The sequence below is a fragment of the Impatiens glandulifera genome, chromosome 3, assembly GCF_907164915.1.
Source record: "Impatiens glandulifera chromosome 3, dImpGla2.1, whole genome shotgun sequence".
Classification (NCBI taxonomy): Eukaryota; Viridiplantae; Streptophyta; class Magnoliopsida; order Ericales; family Balsaminaceae; genus Impatiens; species Impatiens glandulifera.
This window is the reverse complement of record NC_061864.1, coordinates 15727113-15744619: the sequence shown is the minus strand read 5'-3', so window position 1 is coordinate 15744619 and position 17507 is coordinate 15727113. Positions and strand designations below refer to the sequence as shown.

At 32.5% G+C, this 17507-nt stretch overlaps 2 protein-coding genes across 2 annotated transcripts; one reads left to right on the top strand and one right to left on the bottom strand.

The window, feature by feature from the left end:
* Positions 1 to 2300: 2300 nt before the first annotated feature.
* LOC124931995 (acid phosphatase 1-like) lies at positions 2301 to 3300 on the top strand. The gene is made up of 3 exons (XM_047472590.1): positions 2301 to 2721; positions 2799 to 3008; positions 3086 to 3300. The coding sequence occupies exons 1-3, from the start codon at positions 2318 to 2320 to the stop codon at positions 3261 to 3263; spliced, it is 792 nt and encodes a 263-aa protein (XP_047328546.1). The 5' UTR covers positions 2301 to 2317; the 3' UTR covers positions 3264 to 3300.
* Positions 3241 to 11933, bottom strand: LOC124931994. The gene is made up of 22 exons (XM_047472589.1): positions 11020 to 11933; positions 10738 to 10853; positions 10301 to 10509; positions 9658 to 9777; positions 9409 to 9537; positions 9194 to 9319; positions 8412 to 8461; positions 8230 to 8329; positions 7992 to 8109; positions 7690 to 7899; positions 7085 to 7412; positions 6606 to 6699; positions 6381 to 6489; positions 5903 to 6174; positions 5660 to 5787; positions 4928 to 5162; positions 4652 to 4840; positions 4306 to 4574; positions 4071 to 4209; positions 3742 to 3984; positions 3580 to 3662; positions 3241 to 3508 (listed from the first exon to the last, which is right to left on the bottom strand). The coding sequence occupies exons 1-22, from the start codon at positions 11865 to 11867 to the stop codon at positions 3352 to 3354; spliced, it is 4272 nt and encodes a 1423-aa protein (XP_047328545.1). The 5' UTR covers positions 11868 to 11933; the 3' UTR covers positions 3241 to 3351.
* Positions 11934 to 17507: the final 5574 nt, after the last annotated feature.

Below are 17507 nucleotides of genomic sequence, written 5' to 3'. Positions count from 1 at the left end.
TGGAGGGTCACAAGTCATGACTAGGATTTGGATTGGCCTTACACACTTTTCACTTTTCACATTATTAAATTAAATTAAATTAAATTAAATTAAATTGTTCAATAAATAGATAAGAAGAGAGGGAAGGGTCCCCATTTATTTATTTATTTATTTATATATATATATATAGATCTGAGTTTGATTGATCATATCCAATTATGACTCATCCCTTCTTTTTGTTAACGTGGAAACTCTCCTTATTGTCCTTATTTGCACTTTTGTCCCCACCCCCACCCCATATATATAATATACTTTCTTTAATTGAAGAACTTTTTTATGACTATTAAGTGATGAATAATTGACTCCTAAGTTCAACCATAAAAATTGAATATGTGATCAATTAATATAATTCACTTAAACTATTATATTAAAATTTTAAATAACCATAATTATTAATTATCGGGTCGAGGTCGAGAGTTATGGTTAACTGCTCATAAATTTAAAACTGTTAAAAATAAAATTAAAAATGTTATATCAATGTTTCAAACTTACAACATAAATCAATTGAACCAAAGTGAAAGTGTAAGATCACGAGATAAAAAAATTTATTAAGAAAAAATATGTGAGAATATGAGTTGTTTTAACAAAATGTGGAAGAAGAGTGTTTTTTTATTTTATTTTAATATATTATTCGTGATTTATTAACAAATTTAAACATGGAAGTATATGTTATTATAAATATTTTTATTAAATTTATTTTGTTTATATTTTTATTCGTGTATCACTCGAAATTCTTCGTTATATATATTATTCATCCATAACCTATTTACCCATTATTGTAAGTGTAAAGAATATTAAGAGAATTTTTTATTCTTTTCAAGAATGTTGAAATGGGGTTATTAATGGAATGTGTTATCTTTTATATAAATAAATAAAAACAACTTTTTTTTGAAGGTAGATTCAATATTTATAACATTATTATATTAATACTATTTTATGTGTTGAAAACTTTAGCACACAAATGATATAATACATGCCTTTAATTCTCTTGAACGAAGGTTCCTCTTATTATGGTCGGCCAACTTATTATATTACTCTCTATTAGACACCCATAAACAAATGACACAAAATATTGCACAACCTCAACTTCAAAGCTAAAGTCTTTTAATTCGAACTATTAAGATGACAGAGTGTTTTAATATTTTGTTCAAATTGTTTTATTCGAATTTGAACTATTAATTTACCAAAATGAAACAAGAATAGTATTTGGATGGTACATAATAAGTCTTCTCATTATACTCTAGTGAAAATAGTTGATCTAATAGACCATGAATGTCGGCAATCTAATAGTCCATGACTGTCGGGCACCTACGGATTCAAAATTTGAAGTTGAGGTGCACTTGAATTTATTTTTGAAATGAAATGAGTAGACTAGCATAAATTTTTATATATTCTTTAGAATTGAAAAATAATGAATTAAATTAAAAAACGAAGAGTCATACCACCTCCTCTGCCCTAACATAATTCATACACGGTAAAACCTCTTTCATTCAATTTGATGGTTAAATTTATCCACTAATTCTTCATCTCAATTGTGACTTGGTTATTTATCTCCAAAATATTTCCAAACACATATTTAAAATATTAAGTGTGAAATAAGCATTTGAATTAAGAAGAGAATGATATAATACAAAATTGTTCAATTAATAATAACTTATTTATCCCAGCTATCACTTTTGACCTATGTTTGGTATAATTTCATGATTACTTACTGCCTCCATCTATTTTTAACTTATCATAAAATATTTACTTATTAAAAATACACTAAATTAATTAGTTATAGCATAATTTTAATTAAGACGTACACTAATCAATATTCATCCAAAATCAATATAATTATCAAATTATAAAATCTCAATAATAAATATAAAATATAAGTCCATGCCATTAGTTATTACTTTGTATACACGTTATAAGTATAAACTTAAAACACATGAACTATAAAAATTAATTACATAAAATAACAAAGAGATTTAAAGTAAAGGATTTCAATGATTTTCCATTCAATCCTATCCAATATTCTATAAAAGGATATAAATCATAAATATGAATTTCGTTTTATATATATAAGATTAATTCTATTAATTAAACAAATGGTGATACTCATTCATAGGAAAAATAACCGTTTCCGTTATTTTTTCAAAAATCAGTTGGTCATATTCATCTCTCTCTTCCTTTGTCCCTCAACCTCGAATAGCTTATACCTGTAAATCTTACAGGGAAGAAGAAAACAAACAAAACAAAAAACTCGGGAACCGACGCCCACGGTTTTCCGGCAATGGAGGCAGGCCGATGCATAGCCTTGACGATAATCTTCTGCATGACGTGCAAATGTCTATGCGAATCGGTCATCCAAATGTCGCCGGAAAACCGTGGCTCCGATCTGATACCCGAGGGATGGAGCTATACGAGAGACGATAACTTGTTCTGTGATAGCTGGAAATACACGGTGGAGACGAATAGTGCCGGAAAATGGAGTCAGATACCTAAGAGGTGTGGCGAATACGTGAAGGATTACATGACAAGCATCCGGTACCAGTACGATATGGAAGCCGTCGCGGAAAATGCAATAACCTTCGTGAGAGAAGCTTATTTTGCTGAAGATGGTAGGGATGCGTGGATCTTCGACATTGATGAAACACTGATATCGAATTTGCCTTACTACGCTGCCCATGGCTTCGGGTAATCACTGAGCAGCAAGCAGTTATAACTTATATGTATAATCCGGTTGAGAAATTGATATTGGTTTTGATTATTAGGTTGGAGAAATTCGACGAGAAGTCGTTTGATGAGTGGGTGGATTTGGCTGAAAGCCCCGCCATAGCAGCGAGTATGAAATTGTACGACGAGCTTCAACAGTTAGGGTTCAAGATATTTTTGCTAACTGGCCGAACTGAACATCAAAGGAATGCAACAGAGATAAATCTACTCAAGGCCGGTTTCAGAAACTGGGACAAGCTCATCTTGAGGTAACTAACTAACTAATAACTAATAACTAACCAACCATAAGTTTAAACTAAAAGATTATTTATCGGTTGTGAAACAGGGGAGTTTCAGAAGCGAAGAAACCCGCAATGCTATACAAATCAGACAAAAGAAGGGAGATAGAAGAAGCAGGTTATATCATCCATGGAAGCTCTGGAGATCAATGGAGTGATTTATTAGGTTCTTCATTAGCTATTAGATCATTCAAATTACCAAACCCAATATATCATATCCCATGATTGTAATCATTTTTTTTTACAATTTAAATTTATTCTCTCTATATACAATGAACGAAGGAGCAAAATCCAGCTTAGTAAAAGTTCAACATTATTGCTGCTGATGCTGCCAAAATACTTGCGGGTTTTTACTGTACAAAGTTGTGTCCCTTATCTCTAAATTGGCGACATGAAAATTGATAAGATTTACTTGAATTACTTTGCACAATGCAAGTCCACATGGTAGCATCCACCATCCACTTTCATCCCTGTTAACATTAAAAGAAATTATTAGTTCAAAACACAGACAGAAAAATAACATTTTACATTGGATTCTTACATGGTAAAATTCCACGGCCGAGCGCTATAGTGGATTTTGCTTAACAATTGATGATGATTGTATCCACATAGAAAAGCCACTGCCTGTTATTATCATGTAGAACAAATTGAGTTGAGCGGAGAATCATCATTCGTTCTTTTTAATTAAGATATGTTTACTTACAGCATTTATCAAAGACATGGTATTCCACAAAGCATATATACGAGCAAGACCAGCCGATCTTCTTGGTCCCTGACTAAATAAAGCACTGATTCCCGCTGGGAAAGGAAATAGTACTCCAATAGGTAGTATACATAAAAATAGAAACAAATCCATCACTGAAATTGAGTATAGTTGAAGTATAATTAGCAAAACTAAGCTAAAGTCTCCAAGCACTAGTATTGATATAACCAAACCAATTAGATCCTGCAATTGTTCCATAAAATCAAATCAGTACATTATTATTACTTTTGTGCCCTTATAATAACGTAATTTGGTTAATTTGTAAGTACCTGATGGCCAATGGGTTTAGTATTATGAAGCACAAGAGAGATGAGATAATACATCCCACCCTTCTTCTTCTCTTTATTGAGCATTTGCAAACTCTTTCTTCCATGCAAAATTCTAGAATGATCGACCTTCAACCCATTACTGCAAAGACAAAATAATTGCATGCTAGATAAGAAAAAAATAACCCTAGTATTCTTTTGCTGGTTGTTTGTGTTGATCCTTTAGTACAAACTTTACCATGATTTTTGGTCATTGAGTGATGATTGTTCACTTTCATCCTTAGAAGTAGAATGGACAACAATACCAAACTGACCAAAACCAGTTGCAGTAGGTTGTAAAGCAGCCAAATCAATACGAATGTTGAGACTTTCAAGATTAGGATTGGCAAATTTGTCGAGCCAGCTTACGATAAGTTCGAAGCTTACCCTTAAATGTCCACGGAAAGATAAACGCAGTTGAGCATTCAAACCTGCCACTAACCGGTACCAAATAGTTGGAGGAACAGACTGCAATACAGTGAAGTTATTATTATTATTATTATTATTTTGACAAATCTCTGCGTGATGGCTAACAAATACCCAACCTGACTCATCAAGCTAGTAAGGATGTTGTCATTGTGAAGGAAAAATGGAGCCATGTAACTTCCATCACCACCAAATGCCAATATCATGGGAAATCTTTGCCATAGGTCGGGTGGAAGGTCCTTCCTTTTCTCGTCTCCACCAAGGAAAAAATCGATATAAACAAGCATAAGGTCGGAAGATGCAGCTACCTGTAGTAAAAAAGGACAATCTGTAACTTGGGACTAAAGAAAATATTATGTTTTTTTTTTCTCAAGGAAAGGTAATGGTTGATTAACCTTGATTCCTTCATAAAGAGCACGTGAGCGGCAAGAGCGTAAACAGGCATGATCATATTCTGACCGAACAAATTCACGCAATAGTTGTATTTTCTTTTTTCTGCGCCACTGTAACCATGACCATGCAAGAGGATATACCAAACATGAAGTGATCCAGTATATTGTCCCTTCCCACCATTGGTAAGAAGCTAGTATATTGATCTCATCTACGAATCTGTTGAAAGCGTCCTCATATCTGGCCACAAATCAAGGGCTTTCTTGTTACCAACTTTCTTTCTTTTTTCATGTTCATCATATGAAAAACAAAATTATACCAAATGAAGCAATTAAACTTACACTATAATCAGGATCACATTATCTGATGATGATAAAAGAAAATCATTTTCACAACTGACAAAATATTAGTTTTTAATTAGGCTCAAAAAATCATTTTAAGGACCACTCCACAGTACTTGTCTAATTAAGTGATCTGACTAACAGATGCATTCCAACAATCCTGCTCTATTTATGACTGGTACCTTTTTTTTTAAGAAACAAAATTAATTTTGACTGGTACCATTTATGATAATAATTAATAAATCTAACAGAAGATTATGCAGAGCACCAGCAATTCAACTTCTGAACACCTTCAACAAAGAGAGTGCAATTTTTCCTATAAAATGTTACTGTTTTAATTTATTTTATGTTTCTATTCCATAGGAGTATAGGGATGGTGCGTGGAAAGGAGCTTACACAATTTCAAGAATTTGTTTGGGAGGACAATGAGGAAGACGACATGGTTCACTGAAGGTGTTAGAGCCCATAAAGTATATCCTGTGCACGTGAGTCTGAGATTCTTCAGTTCTGTTTGATTCCAATACCTAATGAATTAAAAAAAAAAATCAAGCATATAGAGTTCAATTAATATAGATGAATGTGAAACCTCCCAAAAAAAGACAAAAATATAAGGGAGAAGATACTAATCAAGAAATGGACCTCATTCAAGGATTCTAGGAAAGGGAATGAACGGTTTATTTGAAGACCATGTGGAGGTGGAACTACACTGGGAATATCTTCCACACTAATAAACTTCACTCTAGCAATGCTAAGAATCAGAGCAGACAGGATGAGAATGACGATAAGAATAAGTCCAAATAGCCATGGACCCCCAAATGTATATATTAACTCCTCTAGTGCTGTATGACAGTGAGGCATCTGATATCTCTCGGAGTTGCATTTGTAAGGGCAAGGAAGGTCAGAAACACCACCTGTAGAAGATGTTTGACGATGAATTTCAACCATCATCAACATGCCAAAAAACAAAAATTTATCACAAAAAACTTTAAACTTTGAAGGTTACTGAGGCAGGAAGTTTGTGATCCACATAAAAAAGTCACATTATTAACTTAAAATGGAAGGTGTGGGGAGGAACCACCAATTATGAAGGATCCACATTATAAAAATGAAAAGATACCTCTAACTGGAATGTATATTGCACGATTTGGAAGATCCTGGTTTGGACATCTACGACAAAGGGCTCTATCCGAACCACTGACATTTTTAAATGTCCCAACAGGGCATTCCTACATTACAAAATTGCTCATGAAAAATTAAAAGACTGCATTTGTATATTTCTGATAAAACAACGAATTAGAAGATAATAGAAATGTTTATATGCCTGACAAATTAGCAAATATACCTGACAAAATATCCCATAAAGCCCCTTTGGGCAGGATTTTCCAGTGATTGTGCCATTTCCCCCAACTTGGCCACGACCTCTACCCAATCCTCCACTATCATCATGTAATAAAATTTTAGGAAACTACCAGTGACTTATTTAAGACAAACAACAGACAAAAACCTAAAGAAATTACACAAATAGACAATTTAAGTAATAATGGACACATAAGCTATTTATAATATTTTTCTTAAACAGACTCACTTAGTAAAGGAACAAAGCAGTTAAATAAAGCAATTATAAAAATGGTTGTTACTATAAATACAACCTAGAATGTACTTAGAATTTAGTATGATTATAGAACTAAATTATCCTTAAAGGTTCTCTTCTCTCTGAATTCTTCTTCTCTTCTTCCTCAAATGGAATTCTCTACCAGATATCTCACCTTGTCAAATAACTCTTTATCTTCAAATGAAAAATAATAATAGTTAGGAGTGCACCTGACTTGCATAGTTCCATTAACACTTGCCACAGGCAGATATTCATCCCCAGTAGCGATCTGTGACCAGTGGAAGTGAATCCTACCACCACCACCTCCCCCGCCATTGGAGCCACCATGTCCTCCAGCAGTAGAGATTATAGAGGTCTCAACAAGAGCTATTGCATGAACAAACAAGAGAATTGTCCCACCAGAACCACCTCCGGGACCAAAATCTGGACTTACAATACCATCCCACTTCCTGATATCTTCCCCAAAACTTTCTCCATCAGCACTAAGTGATCCCTTGAGTGATAGACTGGACAAAGGATGCACCAATGAACCCATCACTGTTTTAGGAAAGAATTTGAGAAATCTTTAGAAGAATGCACATGTCAATAGGTAGTTAAAAAGGAGAGAAAAAAAAAAAAATCAGACATAAAGGTTGTTTTCTGCTCCTCAAGCCACCCGCATGGAGGTATAATCCTCCATGCACATAGCTAAAGAAATTGAAATACATGTTTACATTTCAAAAAATAATAAGCCTAGAAAAAACATTTCAAAAAAGAATCAGTCTATCCATATACTTCAAATAAATTAATAGCACTTGCATCAAAAAAGGATTACCTATGATACCACCACCTGCCATTGCACCTGCAAGACTGTGGTTTCCACTTCCACTACCAAGTTCACAAGGCAAGTTAGCATTACCATATATGACACCGCCTTCGATTATGCTACCATTGAAGTATCCACTGCCACCTTTCCCTCCATGCCCACCACCACCACCAAGGCCATTACTGATAAGCCTTCCACGGCCAACTCCTCCAGTGCATCCTGCATGATAACAGAAAGAAACTTTATGTTCACAATTCAATTGGAATTGTGAGCAGTATGAAAGAATATATCAGATAGATAGGCAATTCTACCCAATCCAGATGCACTTATTGCTCCAGAATCTTGGACAAAGATGGTTCGAACCCAATGGAAATGGACTACAGATCCATCAATAGAACCTTCGATATTTATATCTTCAACACGACACACCTGCATAAGAGATTGATTTTGTGGTTTGGTTGGGAATATAAAGTAAACACACACAAGAGGACAAGTAAACTAATATGCTTATACAAAAACAAACAAAAAAGGCTTTAACTGATACAACACCTGAAGAGTGAAGGACAGCGAAGAGTTCAGATTGCAGTCTTTAGGCGGATGAATCAGTTCTCTGGGACAACCTTGGAGTTCACAGTAAAGCCTTGGTGTCCTGTCATTTGTTGACAATCAATTAACAATGATATAGAAACAGTTACCACAATGATGATAGCATGAGTTAGATTTACACATACTGAGTGTTTGCATTCTTCAAGGGAGCTCTCAAAACAGATCCAGGTCCAACCTTAATTTTGAAATATACCAATTCAATCAAAAATCAATAATATAAAAGTATTATGCTAGCTTAAGAAGTTATATAACGGTGGATTACAAGCTTGACATTTGAAAAGCATTGAGTAAAGTATTTTCCATGTTTATTTAGCTTATTAAAAAACTCATTCCTTGAAATCCAAGAGATGGAACCTAACTTGAGAACATTGGCTTAATTTTTCACATCTAATACCTGGTAGTCCCATTGTCACTACCATTAGAATGATGTGTTATTAGACGAATTCCAGATATTTCACAGAAGAAATAACACTATTATACCATCTTGATAATGCATCAAGGGCTAGAAAGAGGAAATATATCAATACTAACCAGGACAAATACTTTTCGCTTATAATCAAATGTTAGGTTCTACAAGACATTGAGCCCAATTATTAAAGGTTGATAATTAGGAGTGAAGGCTGTAATTTGAATTTTGAAACATGAAAACGGAAAAATTCATTTTTGAAATGGGGCCATTAATAGTTGGCTAAAGGATTTCAGGATTTTCTTTCATAATTATTTCAATAATCAGGAATGAGGCGTTTCTCAGTTCCAACAGACCCATCTGTTTGTCATTTGTAACATCATTAAGGTAGCAAATGATAGTAATTAAACAAAAAGATATAGGCTAGATGGCTATATATTGCAAAGTTTTCAAGTTTAAAATATATACATATCACACACCCAAGAACCAGTGGGCGCTTACACTGATACCAGAAAATAATGATAAAACCAGGCGTTGTGCTTCGATCAGATCTCCTGGTCCAGATAAATTAAGAGAACCTTGTCCATGAAGCCCCAAATTTGCATTAGAACGTATGACAGATGACTCCTGTAAATCCAATAGAGCAGTGTCAGATAAGGTGAAAACACATACTAGAACCAGGATATCTTTAATGCCCTCAAAACAAAGAGAACTACCCTGAGAACCACTAAATTGCTTGCTTCAAGAAAAGATGTAGCAAGTAATGTATCACCATCGCCATCTATAAGCATCTGTGAATTCCACATTAAATAAATTTTTACCGACATCCTCATAGCCCCATATACCTGTACATTTTGGGAAACATGAGAAAGTGAGGAGAATGGAAAATCAAGCTATTCAAGTAAGGTAAACAGGGAGTTTTAGGAAAAGATTGTCCAACAGAACATGGTATCTGCATGACTTACCTTGATTACTGACTCACTCATTAAAAGTTCTTCCGCTAACAACTCGAACTCTGACAAGGCGTAATATGGTAGCCCAAAGCTTAAAACTGAGCCACGTGACAAACTAAGTTGTCCTTGAACCTGTAATTAAGTTGCACATAATAAAGCTAAACAACAACCTCTATAAACAAAATACGCTTCAAATTATAAATAAATTCCTAAGAGAGGAACCACACAGAGAAACCATTTTAAAAAACTTAAATGGAGCACCTGTATATTCTCCGGGCAACTGGGAAATAGTCTTTTACACATGCATGTTAAGAATAACTAAGCTTGTTAAGATCTATTTGGAGAACTGTTCCTGTTTCATGGTATATCCTAGACCAAAAAGAACCTACATTTCATCATTCCTTCTTAAGCAATTACAGGTGATTACCTTGATTACTGACTCACTTATTAAAGCAATATACTGTAAATGAATCTGCATTTTCACAGGTGACTGACTTTTGAGGGATAAAATTACTTTCTGACCCAAGTCTGTTCCTATCTACATTGGATGATTTTCTCACCTTCAAAGGGCAAGACACCCTGATTTGGAATTTCATATCTACAAGCCAGGAAATCCATTAATTGAAAAATGAACAAAAAAAAATCTAGGACCAACCTGAACACGGCTCCAGAAAAGAGGAACTGCAGCTCTAGCATGATCTTGGATATAAACATTGGTCCAAAGTGGCTGATAAGGAAAGGAATAGAATACAGTATCAGTATCAGAGGACATATTCTGATTGTTGACAATAAGTCTCCTAGGAACAGCATCATAAAATGTCCCAGCAGCACCAGCATTACTAGGACACCCATAGCTTATTCCTCCTGAAAGAAATGGGAAACAAATCAACCAAGTAAATAATAAAAAAGTGTGCACCTCAAAAATCAAATATGAATATACACAGATTTGTTTGAGATATACATAGTCCCACCACAAAAGGGCATCATAACTCATATGAATCAATTAGAAAATCTGAAAAGGCAATAATCTTGTACTGTAAGAATTATTAACAGTTGCCCATCATTTTAATAGATGTATATAAGAGGACTCACCATGAACCAAAACATCAAAATCCTCAGGCCTGCTGAATACATGAATGGAAACACGCCCACCGCCGCCGCCAGCAAATCCATTTCCCCCTGAAGCACTTATATAACCACAACCAGTCCTGTTTTCAAAAGATGATTGTAAAAAAATAATCTCAAGAAACTTCCCACGCAGAACATGCATAAATAAACCCATACTAGGACCACCTGCAGAGGCTAAACTCATTCAAATACTCTTTGGATGCAAAACATTAAGGTGCTTATAAAATCAATGGGAAATTACAGTACATTTTAAGTGCTTTGATAAAAATGCTGCCCCCTGATCCTCCACCTCCTTTTATTCCTCCATTACCCCCATCAGCTAAAACACTCCCATTTATCTCAATATAACCTTCGACATGAAGCGAAATCAAGCCGCCTCCTTTCCCACCATAGTCTTCCTCTTTACTAGTTGTCCCACCCTTGCTACCAAAGCTACAAGGCTGATGCAACGAGTCCCACGCATATATATCCCCTCCCCATACTTCCTCAGGAAGCTTGGTATCATCCACCACACAACTAGCACCTCTCCCACCGTGCCCTCCACCAGCCCCTTGCATCCCCATCGGCGTCCCAGTCTCTTCAGCAGGTGCTGCACCAGCCAACGCTGTCGCGTTAATCATTGAACCATCCGAAAAGCAAGCGTTGTCCGCTTTCACGGTCACAGCTCCAGCTATAATCTCCGCATTCACGCCCAATTTCAACGTACCATTGACGTGGATCCAAATTGCACATCCTTGAATTGGACAGCTCAATTTCACGCCCTCAAGTATATACAAGCTACCAATCCCTTCAATATACACATTTTCTGTAAAATTCAAACTACTACTTAACTCACATAAACTATCAAGCGATCCAACTCCCTTTAAATCCCGCTCGCATGTCAATGACAGATGATGTGGAGGCGGCGTCGGCGTTGGTGGAGACGGAGGCGCGTAATCTCCATGAAATAAAATCAAACCACCATTATCAACATCATCATCAGCATACACAAGCCCTAGAAAAGTGATACATATAAAACAAACAACTAGAACTGTACTAGAATGAGAAAGAGAAGTCATCCGAAGAGAGAAAAGCTGATCAAAAGGAAGATGCATGTGAAATGTGTTGAATAGAATGGATAATCGTAATCGTAATCCTAGAGAGAAAGAATCGCCATGAATGAATTGAAGAACGCAGCTACAGTGATCGTTGTATTGACATGCAAGGGATTCAGAGGAAGTTTCTTTTTCTTGTAAAATAAGTACATTTATAATTTCTACTGTTTGTTCTACGTACCGTACCGTAGAGTCGCACCGTATGAAATGAATTGAAATACACTATATCTTTTACCCAGGATAAGATAAAACCGTATTTCTGTATATACTTTTTTTGGAAAACGAAACAAGATAGCGTTACAAGAACGGGGATCAAAACCCGTCTGGCCTATTATATGTTCTACATTAATCAGCCCAAGACTCGCTTAGTCCATTACAATATTTTTTTATTCTTTTGATTATTTGAAAAAAAGTAATTTTAATAAAAAATAAATATTAAAAAAATCATATAAAATGACATGTACATAATCAAAATAAATAATTAAAATTTTTATATAAAATTTCTCTTTTTTAATTTATTTATCTTAATTATTTTTTTCTTTTCTCTTAATATTTATATTTCTTTCTTTTATATATATATTTCTCTTTCTTAATTTTTTTCTTAATTAACTTTTTTTTTTCTAACACTGACAATATAAAAATTAATAAATTTTAAAAATACAATTTTTATTATATTATATTAAAATAATAAATATTTAAATACAGATATTTAAATAATTAATAATATAAAAAAATTATATTCAACCTTAACCTTAACCATACAAAAATTAATAAATTTTAAGAATAAAAAATGAATTTAATCATATTAAATACTAATCTATATATATTATATTTCCTAATTTATTTATTTTAATTAATTTTTCAGTCTCCAAAAATATATATATATATATATATATATATATATATATTTCTCTCTCATAATATATATATATTTTTTATTCATTTTAATTTCTCTTTCTTAATTAATTTTTTTTCTCACACTAAAAATAAAAGAATTAATAAATTTTATAAATACAATTTTAATTATATTATATTAAAATAATAATAATTTATTATATATTTTAAAATTATAAATACATATATTTAAATAATTAATAATATAATATTCAACCTTATCCATACAAAAATTAATAAATTTTAACAATAAAAAATGGTTTTAATTATATTAACTATTAATATATTAAATAAATAATTATTACTTTTATATTTTAAATGTATTATTTTATTTTATTTTAATTTTAAAATATTTAAATAAACTAATTATGTTATCTCATATCTTAAGAGTATGGTTAAGACCATCTCCAACCGAACTCTATTCTCAAATAAAAAATGGGAATCCACCTCCAACCTGTAAACACAAACTCAAAATGAGTTTCCCCATTTTCTCTCTCCAAAACACACATATATGCGTTTGTACTAGGAATGGCAATGGGGCGGTTCGGGGCGGGGAATGCATTTACCGTCCCCACACCGTTTTAATTTCGGGGAATTTTTTAATACCATCCCCGCCCCGTTCGTTTTTTTTCGATTTCGGGGAATCCCGCGAGGCACCGTTAATAATTATTTTTATTTAAAATAAAATAAAAATTATACAATAAAATTATATAAACAAGTTTTTTAATATAATATATATTAAAATTTATATTATTATAAAAAAATAACATTACTACTCTTATAAAATATAGTGAATAAATAAATATATTGATAATTTAATATATTTAATTATGTTTATGGTGTTCGGGGCAGATTCGGGGTAGATTCGGGTTGAAATCGGGGCGGGTCGGGGCGGGGGACACAAATATCATCCCCGCCCCATTCCCATTCGGTTTCGGGAAAAAACCATCCCAAACGGGGCAATTCGGTTCGGTTTTCACGGGGCGGTTTCAAATTGACATCCCTAGTTTGTACTAGGGGTGTAAATGAACTGAGCCGATCAATCAAAACTCGATTTGAGTTCGGTCAAAATCGAATTTGAGTCGAGCTCGAGTCAACTCGTTTAAGATTCTAGCCGAATTCGAGCTTAGGTAAGACTCGCTTGATGGCTCGTCGAGCTTTTTCGAACCTAATCATATAATTTTGTTTTTTATTATATTTTACTTTTTAATCAAAATTTGAAACACTCGTAAGACTATTTATGGACTTATTATTTATGATACCGATACCAAAATTATTTATGAGATTTTTAATATTTTGGTATATCAAGATATACTAGAATAATATTTATAATATATATATATTATAAGAAAATAAATAGATTTGATATTAATTTAATTACAAAATATAATCGTTCAAAAACAAATAAAAAATATAAGTATATTTTAATATTATTTAATATATGCAATCTCAATATATTATATTTTATAAGATATAAAATTATTTTTATTTCACTATAAATTTTTTATTTTTCAAAATAAACCTAATAGAGTCTAATATGTTTTTAAGTTTATCTCAATTACAATATACGACTTCCACAACCATTTTGCAAGAAGACTCAAGAGACTGTCCATTGATACTTCTTCAACAAACTTATATCTCATTTCGAAACCTTAAATCTCGCTCCTATAAAATCTTAAATCCTTTTCAGTTATTTTTTTAATATATATAAATATATTTAAATTTAAGTATTTCGAGTCTTTCGAGCCGAACTCGAGCCTATGATTATATGATCGAGCCGAGTTCGAGCTTAATATTAAAAGCTCGATCGAGCTCGAGCTCGAGCCGAGCCAATAAAAAACGAGTCGAGCCGAATTTGAGCCAGGGCTAGTTCGAGCTCGACTCGGCTCGTTTACACCCCTAGTTTGTAGGGTAGACAAACGCATAATTTATTTATTTTTACATTTCAGTTCTTTAAGTTTTATTTAATTAATTGTATATATTAAACTTATTTATATAATTAATTTATATAAGTTTTTATATTTTAATTTGTTTATATACTTTATTTTTTTATAATTTTATTTTTATCATATATTTTATATTAATTTATATAATTTATTAATTTAATTTATGTATATAATTTAATTCATTTATATAATAATTTTTATATAACATAAATTTATAATAATGTTAAAAAAATATTATAATACTGTTAAAAAAATATTTTACTTTAATATTTATAATTAAGTTTAAAATAATTGAATAATATTATAATATTGTGGTGTAATTTAAAATTTGTAAAATATATGGGATAATATTAAAATGTTATAAAAGTTTATGTAAAGAAGAATATTATAAGAATATTTTTTGAGTTTGAGAATGAGTTTTTCAGTTTGAGAATAATTACTATTTGATGTGACATTTACACTAAAATGAGTTTAAAAATTGGTTTTTCGATTGGAGATGGTCTAAGACACCAGCACTACAATAATCCATGTCATCATGTATTTTTTCTCTCCTCTCTCATACCCTCTCATTCTTAATTAAATTAGATTTTTAAAAGTATAAATAATCTTATAATTTTTTTCTAATTATTTTCTCCCTCATTAATTATATATATTCTCATTAATCATAAAATATATATTTTTTTATTAATATATATATATATATATATTAAATATAATTACCTTTTATATATATATTATTATTTTTCATTATTAATTTTATATAAATATATTTTATTTTTTATTATACATTTATTCTCTCATTTTATATATATATATATATATATATATATATTTTATTAACTAATTTTTGATTAATATAAAAATTAAATAATTAGTAATAAATATTAAATACAAAATATATATATACATACACAAAATAATAAAATTATTTCAACAATTTTACGTGGTCTAGCGATTAAAATATTCATATTTCATGTTTAAGACCAGAGTTCAAATTCTAAACATACAAATTTAGATTTTCAAAAATGCATTATTGACTATAATATATGGTGACGTAACTTTTAAACAAATGATACGAGGAATTAGTGGTTGCTTTGGTTAGCATTTGAAAGTGTGAGGTCACGAGATGGAGGTCGGGTGGTGGGTGGTTTGTCGAGTGTGAGGTTGAAATAATTGGTTGGTTTGGAAAGCATTTGAAAGTGTGAGGTCACGAGATGGAGGTCGGGTGGTAGGTGGTTTATCGAGTGTGAGGTCAAAATTATTGGTTGGTTTAGCGAGCATTTGAAAGTGTAAAGTCACGAGATGAAGGTCGGGTGGTGGGTGGTTTGTCGAGTGTGAGGTCGGAATTATTGGTTGATTTGGCGAGCATTTGAAAGTGTGAGGTCACAAGATGGAGATCGGGTGATGGGTGATTTATCGAGTGTGAGGTCGGAATTAGTTGTTGGTTTGGCAAGCATTTGAAAATGTGAGGTCACGAGATGGAGGTCGGGTGGTAGGTGGTTTGTCAAGTGTGAGGTCGGAATTAGTTATTGGTTTGACGAGCATTTTAAAATGTGAGGTCACGAGATGAAGGTCGGGTGGTGGGTGATTTGTTGAGTGTGAGGTCGGAATTTTTTATTAGTTTGACGAGCATTTGAAAGTGTGAGGTCACGAGATAGATGTCGGGTGATGGATGGTTTGTCGAGTGTGAGGTCGAAATTAGTTGTTGGTTTATCAAACATTTGAAAGTGTGAGGTCACGAGATGGAGGTCAGGTGGTGGGTGGTTTGTCGAGTGTGAGGTTAGAATTAGTGGTTGGTTTGACAAGCATTTGAAAGTGTGAGGTCACGAAATAGAGGTTAGTTGGGTGGTGGGTGGTTTGTTGAGTGTGAGGTCGGAATTTGTTATTAGTTTGACGAACATTTGAAAGTGTAAGGTCACGGGATGGATGTCGGGTGATGGATGGTTTGTCGAGTGTGAGGTCGAAATTAGTTGTTGGTTTGTCGAACATTTGAAAGTGTGAGGTCACGAGATGGAGGTCGGGTGGTGGGTGGTTTGTCGAGTGTGAGGTTAGAATTAATGGTTGGTTTGACAAGCATTTGAAAGTGTGAGGTCGCGAAATGGAGGTCAGTTGGGTGGTTGGTGGTTTGTTGAGTGTGAGATCGGAATTAAGATTGGTGGTTGAGTTTGACGAGAGATAAGAGATGGGTCATCAATTGATGTCGACTAAGATTGATGGGTGGTTTCCTGAGAGGATAAAAAAAGCATATGAAAAAATGTGAGTCACAAGATAATAGTCAATTGAGAGGTTAAGTGGAATGCCGAGAGGATAAACTATATGTTAACATCAAGTTTAAAATTAAACTTAATTTTTACATATTAAAACCAAATTTAAATTATTTAGATTTGAATAATATTAATTTTATCTAAAATATTTATAGATAAATAATATTTTAAATATATTTTTATCCGTGCATTCATGCTAGTGGTTTTTAATTATACAAATAAAAAATAATTTTAGTTATGACATTATCTCATTTATTTTGAGACGTGTACACACTCGAGAAAATATAATCACCTGAGGTTACAAACAACAAACGATCTATCAATGATCAAAAGTATTATTTTAAATTAAAAAAATTGAAATAAAAATTCAATCCAGTTAAGCCGGATGTCAAACCGAATAAAACACACAAAAATAACTTAAACATGAATGGTGAAAAATATAATCAACAAATAACTTTTACGTGGAGAGGAAAGAAAAATAATAATTTTGTATTCAATATTTTTAATTTAAAGTAGGTATATAATGTTAATATATA

Bases quoted from the DNA above. Each gene is read 5' to 3' on its own strand.
- LOC124931995 (XM_047472590.1), top strand. From the start codon at position 2,318: ATGGAGGCAGGCCGATGCATAGCCTTGACGATAATCTTCTGCATGACG. The intron at 2,722-2,798 runs GTAATCACTGAG...TTTGATTATTAG, and splicing joins TACGCTGCCCATGGCTTCGG to GTTGGAGAAATTCGACGAGA. The intron at 3,009-3,085 runs GTAACTAACTAA...GTTGTGAAACAG, and splicing joins TGGGACAAGCTCATCTTGAG to GGGAGTTTCAGAAGCGAAGA.
- LOC124931994 (XM_047472589.1), bottom strand. From the start codon at position 11,867: ATGCATCTTCCTTTTGATCAGCTTTTCTCTCTTCGGATGACTTCTCTT. The intron at 9,320-9,408 runs GTAGTTCTCTTT...TTGGATTTACAG, and splicing joins GCAATTTAGTGGTTCTCAGG to GAGTCATCTGTCATACGTTC. The intron at 5,788-5,902 runs GTCCATTTCTTG...TTAATTCATTAG, and splicing joins TCCTAGAATCCTTGAATGAG to GTATTGGAATCAAACAGAAC.